Source organism: Miniopterus natalensis, chromosome 1, assembly GCF_054644295.1.
Source record: "Miniopterus natalensis isolate mMinNat1 chromosome 1, mMinNat1.hap1, whole genome shotgun sequence".
NCBI lineage: Eukaryota > Metazoa > Chordata > Mammalia > Chiroptera > Miniopteridae > Miniopterus > Miniopterus natalensis.
This window is the reverse complement of record NC_142081.1, coordinates 23,353,725-23,375,946: the sequence shown is the minus strand read 5'-3', so window position 1 is coordinate 23,375,946 and position 22,222 is coordinate 23,353,725. Positions and strand designations below refer to the sequence as shown.

The 22,222-nt window shown below is 49.5% G+C and overlaps 1 protein-coding gene and 1 pseudogene across 1 annotated transcript in view; one reads left to right on the top strand and one right to left on the bottom strand.

Annotated features, from left to right (window-relative positions):
• The first annotated feature begins 2,426 nt into the window (after positions 1-2,426).
• Positions 2,427-2,929, top strand: LOC148094039 (ferritin light chain-like; annotated as a pseudogene).
• A 12,797-nt stretch (positions 2,930-15,726) lies between these two features.
• Positions 15,727-22,222, bottom strand: part of MAP3K9 (mitogen-activated protein kinase kinase kinase 9) — a 69,399-nt gene continuing 62,903 nt past the window's right edge. The window contains exons 9-11 of the mRNA XM_016211896.2: positions 20,897-21,009; positions 19,160-19,963; positions 15,727-17,794 (exon numbers count right to left, since the gene is read on the bottom strand). Coding sequence (XP_016067382.2) covers positions 17,310-17,794; positions 19,160-19,963; positions 20,897-21,009 — 1,402 coding nt within the window. The 3' untranslated portion in view covers positions 15,727-17,309. The remainder of the gene's footprint in view (positions 17,795-19,159; positions 19,964-20,896; positions 21,010-22,222) is intronic.

Genomic DNA, 22,222 nt, shown 5'->3' with positions numbered 1-22,222 from the left:
CCCTCTTGATGGGCTCCTCATCTTACGGGTCTCAGCTTAAATCCGTGGTTCTCAATAGGGAGCAATTTTGGCCCCGAGGGACATCTGACAATATCTGGAGACATTTTTGGTTATCCCAGTGGGGGTGGAGGGTGCTACTGGCAACTAGTGGGCAGAGGCCAGGGATGCTGCTAAACATCCTGCAGTGTGCAGACAGTCACCACAACAAAGGATTGTCTGGCCCAACATGTCAATAGTGCCGAGGCTGACAAATCCTGGCTTAAATTCATTTCCCCGGAGAGCTCTTCCCTGAGTGTCTTTATCTAAAGTTGGTTCCCCTGCCCCTGTCTGTAAATATGTCTTTGTTTTTGTTTACATACTTGGTATGTGCTCCACCAGGTTGGGGACCGAGCAGGTCTTGCTCAGCTCGGCCCCTGTCACTTTTCCCCTCCCCTGGGAATGAGCAGGGAGGAAGGAGAAGGGAGAGGGTGGGCGGCCCACCGCTCTTCCCGAGCCTCTGCCAGTGTCATTCCCACCGTCCACTTCATGTGGAACATTTGCCATTCAACTTGGCCAAGGGCACCGATAGTTTTACTAGAGAAAAAGGACTTTGAAACATTTAAAAAAAGTCTGTGGTGAGGGGTGGCGTGAAGATGTCTCGATATCTTCAGTATTGACTTCGCTTTTTTCAAACAAGTCCCACGGAGGGTAGGAAGCAGGCCTATTCCGGTCCCAGCTGTTGGCCCAGCGCCCGGCACAGTGCCTAGCACACAGATAGCAGGTTCCCAACAATGTTTATGAATGAGCGGCTGAATGAATACATATCCGAGGAGGACACATGCACACCCTCAGCCTCATTACACCCACTTCCCTAGCACCTCCTAAATCCGTTCAGAGAGCCGGTCTCCCCTCGCACACACACACCTTTTTAGGCTCTGGCTCCTTTTCTTGCTGACCCTTAAAGAAAGCATTGCCAATAAAAACTTCACTCCTGGAAAAGATTTCTCTCCTTTGTCGGCTATTTCAGACTGCCCTTGAAGGAAAAATAAGTTTGGCTTCAAGTTTTCCCAACGCCCATTTATAGTTCCTCACACAAAGCCCAGACATTTATACTATTTTGTCTTCCAGTGGCCAGTGAACTCTCTCAAAGGTAACCTTCCCTCCACCCCCCAACAACTCCACCCCAATAACACCACCCCAACTACCTCTGTCCCCACACAGGGCTGCCAAGGACCTATGGGAATAAGCTGCTGGCTGTGAGGTTTCTACAATGCACTCCTTACTGGAATAAATCTGCCTAAATTTCACTTTTAAACCCCAGAGATTAATGTTATCTTATTAGCAACACAAAATGGAAAAGACTGAGCTCTTTCAGTTTAATCTGCTTAGTTGCCAAGGTTGCAAGGAGCTTCTCCAAGGAATGTGGTTAGCTTTTGTTAGAGGAAGGGGGGGAAAGTCCAACATATTATTCGGCATAAATCTGCCTATTTAATTTGGATTGTGAAAACCCAACTGATTAAGCCCTGGGCTGGTCATTTTTTCCTATGGAGCTACAAATCATTTTTATTAGGAAATCTCATACCATGAAACTCACTGCTGCAAATTCTACTTTTATTCCCTCTCTCTGTCTCTGTCTCTCTCTGTCTCTGTGTCTCTGTGTCTGTGTCTCTCTCTGTGTGTGTCTCTCTCTCCCTCTCTCTCTCCCTCTCTCTCTCTCTCTCTCTCTCTCTCTCTCTCTCTCTCTCTCTCTCTCACACACACACACACACAGACACACACACACACACTCCATAACCAGCTCTTTATTCTCATCATCTCCATCTGGTGGTGATTCAAATCCTCTAGTACTTTAAAAAATATTGACTCCAGAGTGCCTCCGTATGTTTGCATACATATTATATCTATCATACTTATCCATTGTATTCAAAAATAAAACCCAGAAATTAAAAAAATTGACTCATTTAAAAATAACAGTAATAAACCCATTACATGTTTAACAAACATATTTTAATGAAAAATAACCGTATGTTCCAAAACAAAAAATATATATGAAAAAAGTGTCATTATTTTACTTTTTTGCACATCCCTTTAATGTCTAGCTTAATAAAAGACAGCCAAATTCTCATATCTGTTTCTGCACTCAATCTGTTTCAATATCTTGTTTTTGGTTGAAACATATAAGGAAAATCTGGCCTCGTGGGGCCCCTCGCGCTATAAAAGAAGCTGCTGGGCCACGGCCTCTCACAGTGCCCTCTACAGTCCCCCGGATCTGTCTCTTGCTTCAACAGTGTTTGGATGGAACAAACCCAGGGGCGCCCCTTCTTCCAGCCTCCGCCCACCCCCAACCTCTTTTCCAGTCTCAACCTTTGGAACCACCTCAGCCATCCTCAGCCTCCAAGACCAGCCGACACTGTTTTTTGAGCTTAATTCCTGATTGCTGACCAACCATGAGCTCCCAGATTCATCAGAATTATTCCACCGAGGTGGAGGCTTTTGTCGACCACCTGGCCAGCCTGCCTCTGCGGGCCCCACACCTACCTCTCTCTGGGCTTCTATTTCCAGCATGATGATGTGGCTCTGGAGGGCTTGGGCCACTTCTTTTCCAGTTGGCCAAAGAGAAGCCCAAGGGCGCTGAGCTTCTCTTAAAGATGAAAAACCAGTGCCATGGTCACGTTCTCTTCCAGGCCGTGCTGAAGCCTTTCCAAGGTGAGTGGGGCAAAACTCAGGGCGCCATGGAAGCCGCGTGGCCTTGGAGAGGATCCCGAGCCAGGCCCCTCTGGATCTGCTTGCCCGCACAGACCCTCATCTCCGTGACTTTCTGCAGAGTCACTTCCTGGAGGTGAAACTCATCAAGAAGACGGGCGACACCTGCCTCACCTCCACAGCTGGCGGCCCCCAGGCCGGGCTGGGCGAGTATCTCTTTGAAAGGCTCCCCCTCAAGCACGACTAGGAGCCTTTGGGGCCCAGAGATCTTTGAGGGGCCCTTCTGCATCCCCGGGTGCCTGGCTTCTGCCTGAGCCTCGCCCTGAGACCACTAGCCATTCTTTTTTTTTCTTTTTTTAAATCCTCACCTGAGGATATTTTTTCCCATTGCTTTTTCAGAGAGGGAGAAACATCAATTGGTTGCCTCCTGCACACACCCCGACCCGGGCTGGGGATAGTGCCTGAAACCAAGGTATGTGCCCTTGACCGGAATCAAGCCCAAGACTCTTCAGTCCGCAGGCTGACGCTCTAACCACTGAGCCAAACCAGCTAGAGCCACTAGCCATTCTTTTAACTACCTGGAGCCCTCTCCCATGCATTGGACCAAATGGAAACAATAAAGATTTTTGCAGGAGAAAAAAAAAAAGAAAGAAAGAAAGAAAATCTGGCCTCACACAGATACGGAGTTGGAAAAGGGAGTATCTAATAGTCTTTTCAGATACTTGTGGGTATTCTTTCATATTATTCCAAAACTCAACAAGTTATACAGTTTATTAAAGGCTAGTTGGAATGTGGACTATGAAATCATAGTCGTGGACATTTTGTACTATGCTATATTAAAATTCGTTGATCTATCTTGGACTTGGAATGGATTTTTGAATGCATGATTCTGTAACTTCATTCATTGTCATATGGAAAATACTGGCTCACTAATTTATGCAGAATTTCCAAATGTTGACACACCTTATTATATGACATCAAAAAAACATATTCATTAATATCACTATCATTCTCATCAGAAAATTGTTGGGAAGCTGTCAAGCTTATGACAGACTCAAATTTTCCAAAGTCCTAATTTTCACTTGAAAGCTGAAATTTCATCATTGGGAACAAACACTATCAGTTGTTTTCCTTGAAGTAACAGTCTTACTTGATTCATTTTCGAGAAAATATCAGCCAAATAGGCAAGCCTGAATAACCATAGCCTGTTTTTTGTTTGTTTTTTTAAATAAAATCTTTATTGATTTGAGAGAGAGGAACGGAGAGAAAGAGGGAGAGAGTCATTGATCAGCCGCCTCCTGCACTCCCCCCACTGGGGGTCGAGCCCCCAGCCCAGGCATGTGCCCTGACAGGAATTGAACCGCAATCTCCTGGATCCTAGATCAATGCTCAACCTCTGAGCCACGCCGGCTGGGCAGCCATAGCCTGTTTTGAGAATCATTCTTTCGACTAAAAATGGTGATCTATGAAAAATAAAGACAGCTACTTCATCCAGCAACTCAATCATAAATGTGCTTTGATTCGAGACAACCCTTACACTCACACAGGCAGCAAAAGCACCTTATGCAAACTTCACATCTCATCACACAGAACGGTAAAAAGATGTACTCACGAGTTAAGACATAATTTAATTAGTAATGTTTTCTGTTTTGTCAGTACGTTCCTAAGTGAGGCTGGCGTCCGTCACTGCGAGTGCATGGTGCCAATGAGTACAAGGCGTGCTGTCCAGTTTGGTGTCACTGCCATGACGTGTGCTGAGGTCCCAGGAGTTTTACCCACTGTAGCTTTTTTGTACCCCGGGTGCAGACATCAAGACTGAAAAAGCAGCCCGGCTGGGCATGGCTCAGCAGTTGAGCGTCGACCTAGGATCCAGGTGATCGGGGTTCGATTCCCGGTCAGGGCACAGGCCTGGGTTGTGGGCTCGATCTCCAGTTGGGGGCTTGCAGGAGGCAGCCGATCAATGACTCTCTCATCGTTGATGTTTCTCTCTCTCTCTCTCCCTCTCCTTTCCTCTCTCTGAAATCAATGAAGATAAATAAATAAATGTAAAAAAAAAAAAAAAGAGGCTGAAAAAGCAAACAACTGGTTAACACCATTGGAAAAATTGTTTCAACCTCGCAGGCCCCCAGGGGTCTGCTGGGACAAACCTCATCATGTGAGCTGCAAAAGAAAGGAGGGAGGGGCTGCTATGCTCCATCATTAATATCATTTGCTCAGAGATGGGGTCAAGAAAGAGATCCCCATAGCCAGAACCTGACTCCTACACCCTCACCCCACATGCTATTTTCCATTGCCCAGTATCTTTTTCTGATGCCCCATAGAAATTCTCCTGAGAGACATTTTCTTACCCCAAGGTAGACTAAATGGCACTGGTGGAGCCCAGCTGGAAGAACCCTCTCCACCTCCCACCTGGGCTAATATATTTTCTTTTTCTCTCCCAGTTATTATCTAACCCTAATATTTATGATAAAGAAAAGACTTCAAGAACAAAGCACTCTGTGAAGCGAGGAACGCAAGATAAGCAATCTGTCCAAGGATAAAGATCCCCTTTGCGTGGGCTGCTTGCAACACTTGGAATCCCCATAACCATTACCACCCAGTGACTACTTCTGTCTTAGTTGATCTGTCTATCTATCTATCTATCTATCTATCTATCTATCTATCTATCTATCTATCTATCTATCTATCTATCATCTATCTATCTATCTATCTATCTATCTATCTATCTATCTATCTATCTATCTATCTATCTATCTATTATCTGTCTCTATCTATCTATCTATCTATCTATCTATCTATCTATCTATCTATCTATCTATCTATCTATCTATCTATCTATCTATCTATTATCTGTCTGTCTGTCTGTCTGTCTGTCTGTCTGTCTGTCTCTATCTATCTATCTATCTATCTATCTATCTATCTATCTATCTATCTATCTATCATCTATCTATATCTATCTATCATCTATCAATCATTTAGATACAGATGGTGCTGGAATGACGAGTGACCTGCAGATCAGAGATATAGGTAAGAGGTACATAGATATAGACAGTCTCTGGTGCCTTAATTGTCTGTTGCCTTACCTGATTCTCCCCACTAGATGGTTAACTCCAAAAAGGCAGTAATTTTCAGTACTCAGGGGTTTTAAAACACAGGGTGAATGGTTTACGCATTTTTTTAATGCATTCTTTTTTAAGCAGATGCCTCTGGATGGAGCGTGCCTCTCCATTCACCGCAGTCCCCCACCACATCCTATTGTCGTAAGAATGCATCACTCACTGACCTGCCTGGCCCTGAATGAACAGGAAGTTGCCAGTCACACTGCAGCCCAGGCCAGAGGAAGCCCTCCGCAGGTATTTATCAGAGGCATCGTTCTTTTCTTTTCAGGTTGGGTAAAGCACAAAACCAGATGACAGTCCGTGCTTCTTCACTGGGCACCCTTCACTAACCATGGCCCAGGACCGCCTTTCTTTGCAGCAGTCCCTCTGTGCTAGGTCAACTGCTTCAGTGCATCCCAGCATAGGAGGTCTCACCAGGGAGGCTGTGACCTTCTAGGGGGCAGAATCCAAGTTTCTCTTCCTTTCTCCTCTTTCCCTCTTTCTCTTGCCTAATTCTCCCTTGCCTCCTCCAACCCTAATTCAACCACTTAATTAGGTTACAGACAGTTTAGACTCCTGGGTAGGTAGCAGAGCGTCTGCTCTTAAAGATCAGCTCTCTCCAGCAGGAGGCCTCTGTTCCTGGAGGATCAGGTCTTACGGGAAACAGGGAAGTGTGCAGCCTTGCCCGAGGGGAAGGGCAGGGGCCAGGGAACTGTGGTAGGAGTCTGGGAAGGTAGGCTGGGCACTGATCGTGACGGGGCCCTCAAGGCCATGCTAGAGAATGCGTGTCTTTTCCTACAGACATTGGGTGTAACATGATCCGACCTGTGTTCCAGGGGGAGCAGGGCAAAGCAGCGCAGGCCCACCCTTCACCACCACCCCACTCCTCTGTGCCAGAACACGTTCTTCAACTGGAGCTAGTCGGACTAGATTGGGTGGGGACCAGAGCGCTCAGAGATTAGCATGTCAGCTCCAGTCTTAAGGTAGCACATGCCATAGTCAAGTAAACAGGGTGCGGGGGACGGAGGCCCCGCCCCGCTCGGAGGAGCGTGAGCCTGTGTTGCCCTCTAGGAGGCCTCCTCGGTACTCCCTCTCTCACTAGTTTCTGCTCGCATTCTGCAGGCGACTCACCATTCCAGCACTTGAGAGGAAGAGATGAGGAAAGGGGGAGAGTCCATTAGGACTGGGAGCTGGACCCGGCCCAGCCCCAATTCTACCTTCTAAGAGCAGGGCTTCTGAAGTCACTATATTGCTCAGGGCAGGGGCAGCCTCCAAGTGGCTGGGCTTCTGGAGCATCTGCAGAGGAAACTGGTATCACTGGAAAGTATCCTGGAACTACTGTATTCACCATTGTTTCGCTAAATGTAACAGTAACATATATTCATTCTAAAAAGAAAAGTCTTAAAAATTCCAAAAGCAAAAAACATTTTTAGATCACCCATACCTTTCCATAAAGATAACAACTAATGGCTTTCTACCTTTTTCCTTATGCCTATCAAGTGTCTTTTTTTTTTGTAAAGATGGAAAGAAAAGGAAATATATGAAGTATAGAAAAGGAAGTATATAATTAGGACAAAATTGTTTTTGAAGTTTTTATATCCTGCCGTTTAACTTATGAACATTTCCCTATTTCCTTACTTACTCTTTTTTTTTAAAGAAATATATTTTATTGATTTCAGAGAGAGGAAGGGAGAGGGAGAGAGAGATAGAAACATCAATGATGAGAGAGTCATTGATAGGCTTCCTCCTGCACACACCCTGCTGGGGATGCAGCCCGAAACCTGGGCAGGTGCCCTGACCGGGATTCAAATTGCAATCTCCTGGATCCTAGGTCGATGCTCAACCACTGAGCCACACCAGCCAGGCTCCTTACCTGAACAATCTAATTTTAATGGCTACATAACACCATATATGGTTGTATCACAAAATCAGAAATAGGAACCTAGCATGAGGTATCCCAATAGTCACTTTCAAAAAAGAGACAGTGTGCTGCTGGATATGAGGGGGAGTCACCTCATGTCTTTGTGCCTTTGCGCCCCTCCATCCCTTAGGACTCCGCTCAGGTGTGTGGCCTCCATGCAGCCTGTGAATCTTCAGCGAGGGCTAATGCCCATCCACCATGCTCCCCTAGCACCGCCACAGCACTGACCGCATCACATTTAACAGATTTCTTTATATTTCAATCTCTCCCATCAGACCATAGGGTCTTTAAGAACTGGGCTCCATCCGAACAAGCCGTGAACCTCCAGTGTCCAGCTTGGGCATGGCACAGAGAAGATAATAAGTGCCTTGCAGAGAAGCAAAGTGCAAGCAGCCTCCTGCTGGAGGCATTTAGACGGTAATTTGTAAAGAGAGCCTGCATGTTCTCACGGCCTCGGCTTCTATGCTGGCTGAGGAAGGGGGTGGAGAAGACCAAAACACATCTTGTTTTGAGTCTTTTATAGTCACTGGAATCCTCTTCTAAATAACATTGGGATGACCTGTAAATGAATCTTTGTCTGTATCCAGCTCATTCTCAGGATGCAAGCGCCCATGCTGGCATCAGACAAAGCCCAGCCCCCTGTTGGACAGTGTGGCCTTGGGCATGTTACTTGACTCTGATCTTCATCTTCCTTAACAGAAAGTGGAGATCACATGACATCTCTTCCAAGGGCCGCTGAGATGTTAGTCTTAGCACATCGTAGCTAGTTTTTATCACTAAATGGAATTTCTGGGCCCATGTTATAAAATGAACGCAGCATGGCCATACTGCTTTCCAGAAATGGGAACAACTCATACGCATACATACAGCATAGGGAACCTCCCACGGTGTCTTCTTCAGCAAGGGGTTTGGTCAATTTTTCATCTTGACCCAATCTGCTTTACAAAGGTTGTGTGGGCCTTGGACAAAGGTTATGTGGGCCTTGCTTAAGCAAAAGGTCATCTTTCTCCTCACAATCCAAGCATCCAGCACAGAACCCCACCTCACTGTCACCTCTCCCTGGGGTTGCAGAGGAAAGGTGTGGAGTGAAATGAAAGGTCACAGCATTAGGGCATGAGGGTGTCAATATAGAAGTTCAGAAGCCATTTTTCCACATGCAGCTAAATGATGAAATAGGGGACTACAGAGGCAAGGAATGGCCCCAAACAAGATTCTTCCTGTCTGCTTTCACCCTCAGTCCCATCCAACCTATAATCATTCAAAGTTAGTGCACAATGGCTGTGCTATGATCAGCTTGCTGCAGGAGTGGCCCAGAGAGGTAAAGCATCTTGCCCAAGGTCACACAGCTCACAAGTGCCATTAAGACTACCCAGACCACAAGGAATCCATGACTCACAGCCCACAAATCTTGTCTACGAGTGTCAGGCTCCATTTGTGTCTCTTCTCTTAACCTCATTCACAACTTCACCAGCAAAGTCAGGGTAGACAACAACAGGAGTGGGAGACAACGCACACTTGCTTAGGGGCTCTGAAAGCCAAAACCCATGACCCATGTCCAAGTCAGTTGTGAGAAGAGACTGAATCAGGACAGGCGCCATTCAGAGCCATGCTTCAGAAAGGCCCCCCTGGTCCAGCTGGGGGTGCCAAGGACCTTCAGAAGGGAGACTCCCTTCCCACTTCTTTCCTGTGCCATATCCATCTCTCTCTGTTTTTTTTCCTCCATATGAAAATTCCCCAGAAACAGCCAGTTACTTGGACATCTTACCTAATTACAAAGAAAAGAGGGGAAAGGACGAGTTTATAAAGGACCACGGTAGACCAGGAGTCATTATTGGAACAGTTTTATTCAAGTTTGTGTGTGCTCTGGTGGTGAGACCAGGCTGAGACCAGCATTACACTGTAATACGATAAGAGGTTTCATTGAACCAAGCCTGCTTGGCACCACTACTCGACCATTTACAGTACCTTGAAAACAAAAAAAAGGCCAAAGACGAGAACCTGAAAAGTTTCCTTCAGGGCTTTTCTATTTTTAAATATTGTTGACGAAATACAATAACTTAAATCCCAAAGCAAAATGGGAACTCAAGGACACAGGGTCAGGACACAAGGGCAGGACACTGGAGCAGGGGAGACCTAGCTAATTACAGAGAAGCGGACCAAACACGTGTGTGGACTTCCACTTGACCTAGACTCAAAGGCTCGAACGCAGAGGAAAATCCCCAGGAAAGCTTTCTTGTGAGCTTAGCTAAAACCCATCTCCAACTCCTTTCCTTCATCCTTGAAGACACAGATACAGTCTCAGACTGCCTTCGAGCACGTGCGTGCATGTATGCGTGCCTGTGTGCAGGATGGGCGATGAGGCAAAGCAGAGGAGAGAGCTGGCAAGTTCATCAGCTCCCTTCTTTGCTGCAACTGGGTATGAAGGGCATGTGGCTCCTCCAACAACAAAAAGGCAAAAGCCTGACCTCAAGTTCCCAGTGAGGAGCTACAATAAGGCTTCCAAATTCAAAAGACTGGGAGGGAAGCTGTGGCAAAGAGCAGTCATGGGGACACTGGGGCTGGAAACAGAGGAGCGAGGCCCACGGGCCTTCAGTGGTGCTGGGAGAAGAGCTACAGAATTGGTATGTTCAACCCGCGCGTGGAACAAATCCCTGAAAGATGGGGGGAAAGGTGGAGAAAGCAGCCAGGAGCAGAGAGGAAGTCAGCTGAGCGTTGGGAGTTGCAAGTCCAGCTGGGTGAGTCCAGTGGCAAAGGGAGAGGGGTTAGCCACAGGACACGGCCCTCCTTGGACACAGAGCCATCTTAGGTGGACCTATGCTAGGCCGATCTTATCCCAGGGCTTCTAAACAGTGGCCTAAAATGTGCTCAGAGGACAATGAGAAACAACTTTGGAGCCAAGCAGATCAGTAATGTTGCTTCCTAGCGACCTTGGGAGCGTTATATAATTATCTGAGCCTCAGTTTTCACATCCTCAGATGGGGGTCATACCTCTCCTTCCAGGATTATTGTGAATCAAAATGATGATAATAAACCTCTAGGACACCACCTCCCACACAGAGGAAATGTAATGGTTTCTTTGTGCCTAGACCAGGATCAACCCATGCCTCACTCCGACAGTGAAGAGAAGAGCCACAGCCAGCATGGCTTCTGGCACTGGAGGTAGAGATAAAGATGAGAGGGAAACAAAGACGAGAGAATGACAAAGGCCTTGAGAAGGGTGTGATGGCTGACACGAGGCTCGCTGGGGGCCAGGCACTGTGCACCAGAGCACGCTCCAGGCCTGCAAGGCAGTGAGGGCGCCTCCACCCACTGCAGCCCTGTCTGAAGTCTGGGACAATGAGTGTGGTTTATTCACATCTCCGGGAGTTCCAAGATGTCCCAAAGAGAATCAAAAAGGCCCTCGCTGCTGAAATCACTTACTTTTCCCCTAAAACACTCACACACCTCTAAGTGGCCTCAGAGTTTTGGGGAGGCTGAAAGGAAGCTGGAGGACTTCAAGGAAAATTACCCCCAATTACAGGTCCAAAGATAAAAACTGTCCTAAGATGCTTCACTGTTATAAGTGCACACATTCCTGATTAAATGCAAATACTCCCAGAGAACTACCACCTCACTCAGGACTGAGGGCAAGGGCGACCAGAAAGAACAAACAAAACTAAACTAAACTAAACTAAAAGCCACTTCACAGTTCTGCCTGAGCTCCCACAGACCCAGGCTAGGGGCAGGCAGGGCAGGGCCCAGGTTAGGGTGACAGGAGTGAGGTGCTCACCTTGCATGAAAAATTTAAGGGGCACCAAAAAGACTCAGTTATCAAGATAAATCATATTTCAGTGCAGTATTAAAAAATTTACATTAATGGGGGAAAAATCCATGTTGAACACATTATCAGAATTTTAAGTAAAGTCAGGATCTGTCAATGCAGGTATCTGAGAGTGAAGTTTAGGATCGTGGGCAACATATGACTTCTGAAACTTGGTCTTGTCCTCCAGTACGTGCAGACAAGTGACACCATATCCACGGGGCCATCACTCCCCAGGACGCTCCTTCATAAAACCGACCTGACGTTGGTTGAGAATTCTGGGATGTCAGCCCCACCTGTGCTCGTAGAGAAGGGCTGCCTCTGAACCTCTGGAATTGTATCCCAGTGTCCTGTCTCGAGACACCTATCTGGTTGTCAGGTCGACGTCTGCCATCATAGTAAAACTAGGCTGTGGGTGTTTGCAGGGAGGGTGGATCAGACCAGTCAGGAGGGAAGATAGGTCAGAAGAAAGGTGGGTCTGTTTCCAAGAGAAACAAAGAGAGGTGTGGAGAAGCTCCTGGCTCTGGTAACGCACTGGGCCCTTCTCTATTCATTCTCTCTCTCTCTCTCTCTCTCTCTTTTAAGAGAAGAGAAACACTGATATGAAACATTGATTGGTTGTCTCCTGTAAGCACCCCACCCAGGGATCAAACCCGCAACCTGGGTACGCGCCCTGACCAGGAATCAAACCCGGCCACCTTTCAGCGACACTCCAACCAACTGAGCCACACTGGCCAGGGCTCATGCTCTATTTCTAGCTGCAGTTGTGAGCTAAAGACCTAAAGCAAGGCTCCAGCAGGGGGTGCAGGGAACCACAGACAGTGGGAATCAGGAAGGACCAGTCCTACTGGCTCCAGATTAAGGAGGGAGCCCAACCTTTGGAAGACAAATGCCAGAGCTCCCTCAGAAGGCTAGAGAAGCCTGGGTGCTTCCAGGGCCCAAGACTGGAAATGGACAAAGGAGTGGGTGGGACCTGTCAGTATCTCATCGGGACAAATGGAAAATACTCAGTCAACAGTCTGAGAAATCTAGGAGAGGCTCACTTGGCCCGCACAGCTGACCAGAAGCCCAGGGCTGGGTCAGGTTAATTAGGCACCTAAGCCCTCTTAATTAGCCTTAATCAGCCAGGATTCTAGCTTCTGCCTCCTTTCTTCCAAGACCATTGCCTGAGGCGGGGAGAGCCCAGGTGGCCAGGCCAGGAAAAAGCCAGGGACTGAGAACCCCGCCAGAAGCAGCAGTGGGTTTTCCTTTCTGATGTGGATTTTTATTAATTTGAATTCCTGATCTAAGAAAACAATGATTTGTCTGGAGGAAGAGAGGTGCAACTGGGAATGTGTTGCTACAATAACTGTAGCTTACCGTGAAATCCTCCTCAGGCCTGAAGCCAAGGAGAGGGGCCAGTGGTCTCGTAGGTTGACCCATAAGAAATTGCTTTTCTTCCTAGTGTTTGCCCTATAACCACTCCCCTCCCCACCTCATACATAATTTTCTCCACAAAGAGAAGCGATCTAGCAAGATGAGACTAATCAGTGCTGGACGGGGGCTCTAGGACCATACATTTTAAAGCTAGAAGGGCTTTGCCCTCAGTTCACGGTTGGGCTCAGAGGTGCACAGACAGGAGACACCTGCAAGGTCACACTAGTAGGCAGCTCAGATCACCATATCCCTATGGCTTTGGCTGCCACTTCAAACCCCCTGCACAATGGGTCACGTGCAGTGCTATGGGCCGCTCTCACCTCTGACTCATGTCTGCAGGCTCTGGCACAGCCCTCAGGAAAAGCCTGGTCCTACAGAAAACTCAGCACCTGCTTCTTTCCTCAGTCCTCCCAGAGGCAATGAAGTGTTTCAGGCCTCACACACCCGAGTCAAAGGCATAGGCTTAATTAAAGGAGGTCAGGTCCTGGATTTAGAGGGGCTGCCCAACCGACATTTCACCCCTGAAGCAGCGCACCATTCACAGCCACCCAGTCTTCAGTATCTGCTGCTCTGGGCTCTGTTAAAAGCGAGCGTGAAGAGTTAGGAATGCTCAGGAGGTGTCTCCCTCCTTGTGGGGGAGGAAGGGCGGAGGGGCCCCCAATGTGGGGACTGTGGAGCAAGAGTGTTGACAAGAAGTCAGGCCTAGCTGCCCTGGGGTGTCTCACCGTGTCCCTGAGCAATCGTGGTCTGAGGGCAAAGGGCTTTGTGAGGAAGTCCACACCATGACACATGTCCCAAGGGCCAGAGGACTCTGTCCCAAAGGTTCTTCCAGAAATTGGCCTGACTTCAGTCTCTAAACAAATAAGAATCTGGGAATGACTCCAAGAAATCAGAGACCCCAAGCTGTCATTCCGGTGCCTCCAGCCACTCCCTCCTCTGTAAGACACAGGGTGGGGATGATCAGCCTGACACATTAAGTGGGGAAATTTGAAGGATGCTTGTAGACATCAGGTGTTACATAAATGCAGAAAAGCTTGTGCCTGACCATGGTCCCTATTTGTCATGCAATACCAACTCCCAGTCACTCCCCTTCCAGAAGACAAAGGAGGAAACAGCAGACAAGGCCCCTAGCAGCAGAAGGGGTGGGAACAACACTGTGAAGCTCAGCCCCTCATCCTAGCCCCGCATGCCTCACTGACCTGCTGGAACTTACTCTCGTTGCCCTTGTGAGGGAGGCCGGTGACGGCAGCTTTTACAGGAAGGAAATTGAGAGGGGCAAAGAGACAAGCCCGAGGTCAGATGGCAAAAGCAGGATGGGGAACTGAGCCAACCTGTTCAGGTCTCAGAGCCTGGTGCCGACTGGGCAATCAAGCCAAGCAGCTTTTTAATATCTCTTCACTTGAATCTTTGTCTTTAAGCATTTCCCCTCCTCTACCAGCAAGGATATCAAATGTAGAAGGAAAATGATGTAATTCTGTAAAGGTCAGGAGGAAAGGTTAGCATTATCCCGAGTCATGCAAATACAAGATAGCATGGGCGTCATCGCTACCAGGCCCGCAAGGTACTAAAGGGTGTGAAGTTAAGAGCATCCCCCAAAGCCTCTCCGAAATAGCAGATGAGGGTACCTGGGACATCTACTCAGCCCTGGCAGTGGCCTGGATGCCCAAGGAGGCGAACGGAGAATCATCCTATTTAGCATCAGTGGAAGGAGCCCACAGGTCCGAGAAGGGGCAGAGCACGGGATCTGTTTCCTGCCACCATCTCCCATGTACTGAGCACCTGCCAGGAGCAAGGGAGGAAAGAGGGAAGGGAAAAAGGAGACCACTACTGCCGCTGTGGGGGGCTGATCCCCAGGCTCAAGGCCTGATACTGGCCATGACCACAGAGGCAAGGGAACCCGAGTGGACAGAAAGCAACCCAAACCTGTTACTATACAGGGTCTGCATCCCATCCCAGCCTTGCCCTACAGGGAGACAGTGTGGCAGGCAGGGGCCCATCAGAGAGAGATGGTCACTCCTTCATCCTCACGGAAACTCACAGAAGCATTTTCAGAACAACCCTGCTTCTGCCTCTGGCAGGTGCAGTTCTTCCCTTAGCAGAGGCCCAGGCTTCTGGTCTTCCCCTTGGATGGAGGAGTGAGAACTGGGTTCAACCTGTCACTCAGTGGCAAGTGGTCATCTTTCAGTTTATGCTACATCAGTTACACTTCCAGGAAAGACAGCTACAACCTAACAAAACTGCAAAAGGTAGAAAACAAGCAAAGGAAAACTCCCTGCCTCATACCACAGAGCACTGCCCAGAGTCTGCATGGTTTGGGGTATGCTGCAGGCTGCACCCCACCAGAGAGCCGTTTAGTGGCTTACAGATACGTTAGTGGTTGACAGATGTGTTACTGGCTTAGACAGTGGGGATATGCAGAGCCCAGGGAAGGGCACAGAACAGACCACTTATGTCCCTCTCCCCACCGAGAATGAAGGAGTCACTTGGCTGGCTGGAGCTGCTGGCAGGATTCACATTTTACCCCTCCTAGCTGAGGGGTGGGGAATTGGGGCAAAAATAATTTCTTACATGTTGGCTTCACTGAACAAAGGCAAATACAGGATGAGATGCAATAACAAAACCCTGGGCCACAAAACCAATAGTGCCTCCCCGCCAAAGACTAGGTGGGGCCCTTGAGCCAAAGGTCCAGCAGGCTCATAAAACAAGGGACGATTTGAAAACCAAAGTCACCCCCTTTGCCACCCCAAGGCAGGATGTGTGTCACAGTTGCAGAGAGAGAGCAGTGACTGTATTTATCACTTGGACCTGCTTTACCGCTCTCCCCGTTTCTGGCATTCAGGCAGTGAGAGCAAGGAACCTGCAGGCTGGCCTCCAGCGTCCCCAGAGGAATATTCAGGACAAAAGACAGTGGAGCCCCGCTTAGTGCCTCGAAGGGCAGAGCAGGACCTAAGGACTCTACTCCCAATCAAGCTGTCGCTCCCACACAGACAACTATGTGCACTGACACAGGAGGCCTCAAAGCCAGTGGAACAGTGAAGATGGCCACGAGAAAGCTCCAGAAGAAGTTCAACATTCAAGTCAAGGAAACAAATTCCAGAAAAGTCAGGGCTGGCCACTGTTGTTATTCCTCCCTAGCTCGGGGTCCAGAGCCCAGCGCTAGGGGCCATCTGTGCACAGAAACAAGAGGCCTTGGTGAGTCTCCAGTGCTTGGGACTTAGAGGTTACAGTGTGTCAGAGGCTCACTCAGCAGCCGACAGTCGTCGCCTTACTACGTCCACTTATAGGACATACTACTAATGGCTCCCTTTTGCTTCAAGGGCATCACAGAATGGACAGTCTGGCTGGGAAGGAACACCCTTGCCCAGTTCCCACTCCATGTCCTGGACACCCCACCCCAACCCCATATGCTATTCCAGTGCAAGGCAGAGATATCTACCAGCCAAATATGTAACCCAAAGTCCACTATTTCCAGTGGCTGGAGGAAAGCTCAGGGGAAGGGAATAACACGTAAAGGTCAGACAACAAAAGGGAGAAACTGAGGAGCCCTGTCTCTGGCATCCCAAGAAATTTAATCATGGGATGAGCATATTTTGTATCAGAACCTGGTCTAACCACGTCTGGCCCCAGGTGGGAGATGGGTGCTGTCAACAGGAGCTGGTCTCGTCCCTTCTTTGAGTTTTCCCAAAGGGAACAAGGACAGACAGACTCTTACCCTCTTTACCGCACCTGGGCTGTATTCTTCCTCACTTCCTCCCCTCCCCAATTCTCACCGAGGCAGCTCCCCCTACCACTGGTGGGCTCAAATAAACAAGTGGGGGACCTGGAAGTGCAGGAAGGTAGTGCCAGGCCCATGGACTCCCCTGCCCCGCCCTGGGGCACCTTGCCTCAGTCCTCCAGCTGGCATGAAAGGGCTTAGGGCACAAAAAGCTCATCTCTCACATCAAACAAGATTCTGACTCACGGGTGTTGGGGAAGATTGTGGAAGAGGGACAAAGCCAATCACAGAACACCGTTTGGGGTGCTGAACTCGGCTAACAGAGGGACCCCAGGCAGCTGAGGAGGGGGAGCAGCAGACAGATTTGGCTGAGTGACGTTGCAGGGTCACCCTAAAGGCAAGGAAGACTGTGGGGGGTGGGGGACATGCACGCACCCCTCCTCCCCTACACAGCCAGAGCTGATAGCCACAGCCCCTCCAGTGGACATGGGTAAAAGGCCCTGCAGGGCCAGAGACCCTCTGAAGTGGCTCTGCTCCCACCCCTTCCATCTTCAAAGTGCATTATCAGTGCAAGAAGTAGGACTGGATCTCAGGGGGTCCAACTCTGAGGACGGGCTGTGCCAGCCAGCTCCCCATCTCCTCTTGCTTCCCCCTTGCCCACCCCTGACCCTTTTCATGCTAAGACCAGAATTCTTGCTGGATCTCATAAGGGGCAGGCCTGTGTGTGTTCAGTTCAGCTCTACACAGTGGCACAGTGCTGTCCTGACTCTGGCCCTCTGCATCCAGGTCCAGAAGCGTCCGCTCGGCGGGGGGCAGCGCCCCCTCCTGGAATGGGAGCAGGGCTGGAAGTCCAGGCCGCTCCTCCACAGTGCTGCTGCTGCTAGCAAAGCAGGAGTCCAGGTTGCTGGGTGTCTCTGTGCTGGAGCTGTTGGCCGGGGAGGCGCTACGGGCATGGCTGGGGGACACAAACCACCAAGGGTCCAGCCGTTGCCGGTTGGCAGAAGGACGTGGCCGAGGCAGAAACTCCAGGGTCTTGGGTCTCTCCAAGGTAGAGTCCTGCTGTGTGTTCCAGCGCCTTGGGGTTGGGGGAAAGACTACATTGGGGTCAGGGAGACGGGGGAATTCACCTGGGTCTCGGCTGGGGCTGGGGGTTTTCAACATTCCTGGTCAAAAAGACAAAGGGAGAGGCATCAGACGAGGGCACTTTGTTTCTGGGCCAGGTATACTCTGCTCCACCCCACCTTGCCATAGACCTCCTCACTGGGAATAACATGAACAAGTATTTAATGAGCATCTACTCTGTGCCATGCAGTGTGTCAGGAGACTGGAAGTAGTGAACTAGAAGGCCATGGTCACTATATCTGACAATAATAATGGGACATATGAGGATTACATCTGTAATAAGATTACTTAAGGCAGATGTCGGCAAACTACAACTCACAGGCCAGCCACCTGTGTTTGAAAATAAAAAGTTTTATTGGATCACAACCACACCTACTGCCTGCTTTCCCAGTAGAGCAGCAGAGTTGAGCAGTTACAACAGAAACCGTATGACCCACAAAGCCTAAAATATTTACTATCTGGCCCTTTACCAAAAATGTGTGCTGACCCATGATGAAAGGAAATGTCTGTTCATTCACAGTCCATCCATTAATGAACACGTGATGGGAACAAAGCTAGGTATCAGAAATCTAAAAAAGAAAAGTAATACAGGGGTCTCTATCTCCAAAGAGGCCACATATTTGTGCTTAACAAAAAAATGTAAAGAGGGGAGAGATAGCTGAACAGTCAAATGCAATGATCATTTACAGGCAAATCCTGTTGAAAGGGTATAGCATCCCCTCTCCTGCTGGATTAGGGGCAGTTTCCAAGTCAAATCCAGGTCTTCTAAGGAAGAGGGGACAGTGGCAGGAAAGACCTGGGATGGGCATAGTCATGCCCAGGGGTCACAGGGGTCAGATGGAGAAGGCAGGCATATGCACAGGCACAGCAATTTACCTGGACACACCTCCACTTTACAAAAAGTCAGGCATGAGTAAGGGGTGAGCGGTGGAGGCGTGAGGCTGGGCGGAAGCTTGCCTTGTGAGTGTGTCTGTACTAATGCCTTAATGAGAGGCAAGAGCATAGCTATGTGGCAAAAAACACCTCTCCTAGTTCAGGGCAGGATTCCTTCCGGTGACTTCAGTCTCCCCTGCAGGGAACAAGCAGAACTGGACCCCCACCCTTCCTGTACCCTGATGCTGGCCCTCCACATCCAGGTTCAGAATCACTGCCCTGCGCACTCTCGGACCCAGGACCCAAACATCCAGAGGAGTTCCGGCTCTGATCCTTCCTAGAACCTGCCTGTCTTCTTTTGTTCCTCAGGGAAGATCCCCTGAGGCACAGGACAGAGAGAAGTCGGCCACCTCCTCCACCCCAGAACAACCTGTCTGGATTGGCTGAGTCAGAGGAGGAATGGAGTTCACTCCAACATCTCTACTCCTGGGGGAGGCACAAAGGCAGGAGAGAGAAAAGAGGGCAGGACTCACCTGCTCCAGGGCTGGGGCTCAAGCCATTGCTAGAGAAGCTCCGGCTGCCTAGGAGAGCCGCTGGCTTGAGGGCCCCATCAGAAGGAGTCCGCCGGTGACCACTGGGCTGCGTGGGGGCCGTAAGGGTGACGTGGGTGGGAGTCAGAGATTGGTTAGGGTCTCGTTTGAAGCGCTCCACTCGGATGTTGACCAAGGGGTTGTGGGTGCAGGGGGTTAGCGGAGGGGCCTCCACAGGGCTAACAGGCATCTCATATACCACAATCTCATCGCTGTCTGAACGCAGCAGGGAGCGGGTGGAGTTGCACTCGGAGATGGAGGAGAGGGACAGCAGTGTCAGGGAGGCAGAGGGGTCTCCCAGCAGCAGCATGGGATCTTCCTTCTTGAAGAGCTTTCGGGACGGGGGGCTGGTGCTGCGACGAGGGCGACCTGCCCTCTGGAATAGACCCTCCCGCCTCTTCTTCTCCTCCCGAGCTGGTGGCTCAGGCTCCTCCGGGAGAGGCAGCTGGCACTTGCCAGCTTCCAGCAGGTCAAACCCTAGGCCTGTGGCTGCGAGAACAGCCCCACAGCCAAGCAGAGCCACCTCGCAGCGGCGGTGGTGGGTGCCGCCCCGCTTGAGGCTGTTGGTTGGCGTCAGCTGAGGGGTACTGGTGGCTGAGTTGACTGGGGTGGGCTCCTCGTGGGCTCCGTCACTGGAGGGGCCATCCCCATCCTCTCCACGAGGGAATGGGATACAGAGGTAGGACTGGCTGGGTGACTGCTGGAGACGACTCTCCCCACTCGCTGGGCCTTCGCTATCTTCATCTTCTGCAAAGATGAGAGGAGTGGGCGGGAAATAGAAAACAGGAATGCAGCAGCAAGAGGATCTGGTCCCTCTCCCCAACCCAGGCCTCCTGCCTTCGTGTCAGGGATGCAGAGGCCAAACAGTCTGATGGGCAGGACAAGGGACTAGGCAGTAAGCAAACAGGGCTTTACCCCTCCACATTCAACTGTGACCAACGAGAAGCCACTGTCCACTCCACAGCTCATTTCCCTATCTGCAGAAGCGGATTGCTAATTTATTTCTTTCATAGGGACCCTCAATGCAAGAAGTGCAGCAAGTTTCCTAGAACACTGGATAGAACAGAAACATCCCTAATTTTTTTGCACCTTGGAATTGCCAGGAACCTCAGATTTCTAGAATGATAGCCTAGAGATTTGTCTTAAGACCAGACTTCTGCAAAGGATCAGTATCTCTTACATGGGTAAAGCCAATCTACTCTATAGACTCACCTACCACAACCTCGGAAATCTCCAGATAAATAAGAGGACTATCTGGCAGTGCCTGGAGAAGACCTTACCCGTTCAGTGATCAGGGCAACATTGCAAAGCTTCCTTAAGAGGCAGACTGTGGCATCCGCTACCACCATCTCTTGTTGTATGGAGGCCCTTTACTGAAATACCAGGAAACAGACCCAGAAAAGGGAAATGGCGGATTCAAGGACTCACCCTAAGGAGGCTGTAACTGGCCCCTTGGGACAGGAAAGCAAAGGGCAGGCTCCATGGCAGCAGTAGTGATTTGGGAAGATTCAATGAAATGGGAACAGGGCCAACTAAGAGGGAACAGGGTGGGGGACCAGGACTTGAGTGAAAGGAGATAACCCTCATGAAGTAATACTGAAGGCCCTAAACAGTCCTAGAAGCTTGACCAAGAATCCCCTGAGGGAACAGGAAGAGAGCCAAGACTAGGGCAATGCTTACCCATCTCTGTAAGGCTGGTGAACCCTGGCAGGGCCGGGCTACTCCTCGGGCCCTTCCCCAGGTTGGGGGCACTGGACGACCATTGTTTGTATCCATCTACCAGGGACTTGAGGCTGAATAAGGGGAGATGAGGAAATTGTTAATACTGGTTACTTCCTTACTCCACCCTCAGCTCCATGGGCCTATGGAAATGTGTCTCCCTCAATTACACCAAAGCCCAAGAGCCTTGGGGAACAGGCAACAAACCTTACTGAGCCCACCTGCTTCATTAACAAAAGTGCGCATGCTCTAGGGAAAGAAAGCAATGGCATGACCCGCCCCCTTCACATGCTGCTATGGGCTGAGGAAGGATCTGATGGGCAGGCCGGAGACAGGACAGAAGGAATAAGGACTGCCCAGCGTCGGCCAGGGTGTTGCCTGAGCCCATCTTAAAGAAGAGGTCATCAATCCACAGACACTGAATACAACACAGTGGTGACATCAGAAACACCGCAATGCAAAGACTTGCAGTGCCAGCCAAGCCCTGGGCAGATGAGCTAGCAGAGATGGGCCAGATCGCTTCACTCACATCATTTCTCCACTTCTCCTTCCAAGCTTATGGCATGCTTTGGCAACTTCTTTTTTTTAATTTTATTTTTGTTTAAAATATTACAGATGTCCCCTTTTTCTCCCCAATGACCCGTTCCACCCCGTCCCATCCCCCTCCCCAGGCGTTGGCAACTTTTAAAGCCATTCACTTTTCAAAAACAAAAATCAACCGACAAAGCTGCATCAACCCAGTGCACTTTGGGACAGGCCTATGTGGGGGAGGACATAATGCTGTACTCGAGCCCTCAGTTTGTCTGGGACTGGAGAGCAAAAGGACAGGAGCTTGCTCTCGGATCCATGTAATCAGCTCACACTAGCAGGCTGGTAACTCCAGGCATAGCCTGGGAAGCTCACCAACCCCCTTATAGGCTGGGGGATCAGGGGCCCGAAAGCACTGGTCTTTTCGCTTGAGGACAATGAGAGAAAGGATGGGAATCTATGCTACGGTTGCCTTAGAGATAGCAGGATTATAACCAGGGGTGGCTCTCATTTTAGGGCTAGAATGAGCCATTAACTAAAGCCCACTCTTCCCCAACTTATCTTGAGGGAGAGAGAGGGACCAACTTTTGTTTTACTTCAGATCTCTGTTTCAAGTGCTATCCCAAATATCAATGAATTAAAATACGTTACAGCCACCAGTGGTGGGAAACAAAATACACAGCCAGAGATAAGCTAAATCCATAGCCTAGGACTTCTACCTGACAGTCTTATAACACTGCCTCTGGCTCTGGGTCCAAG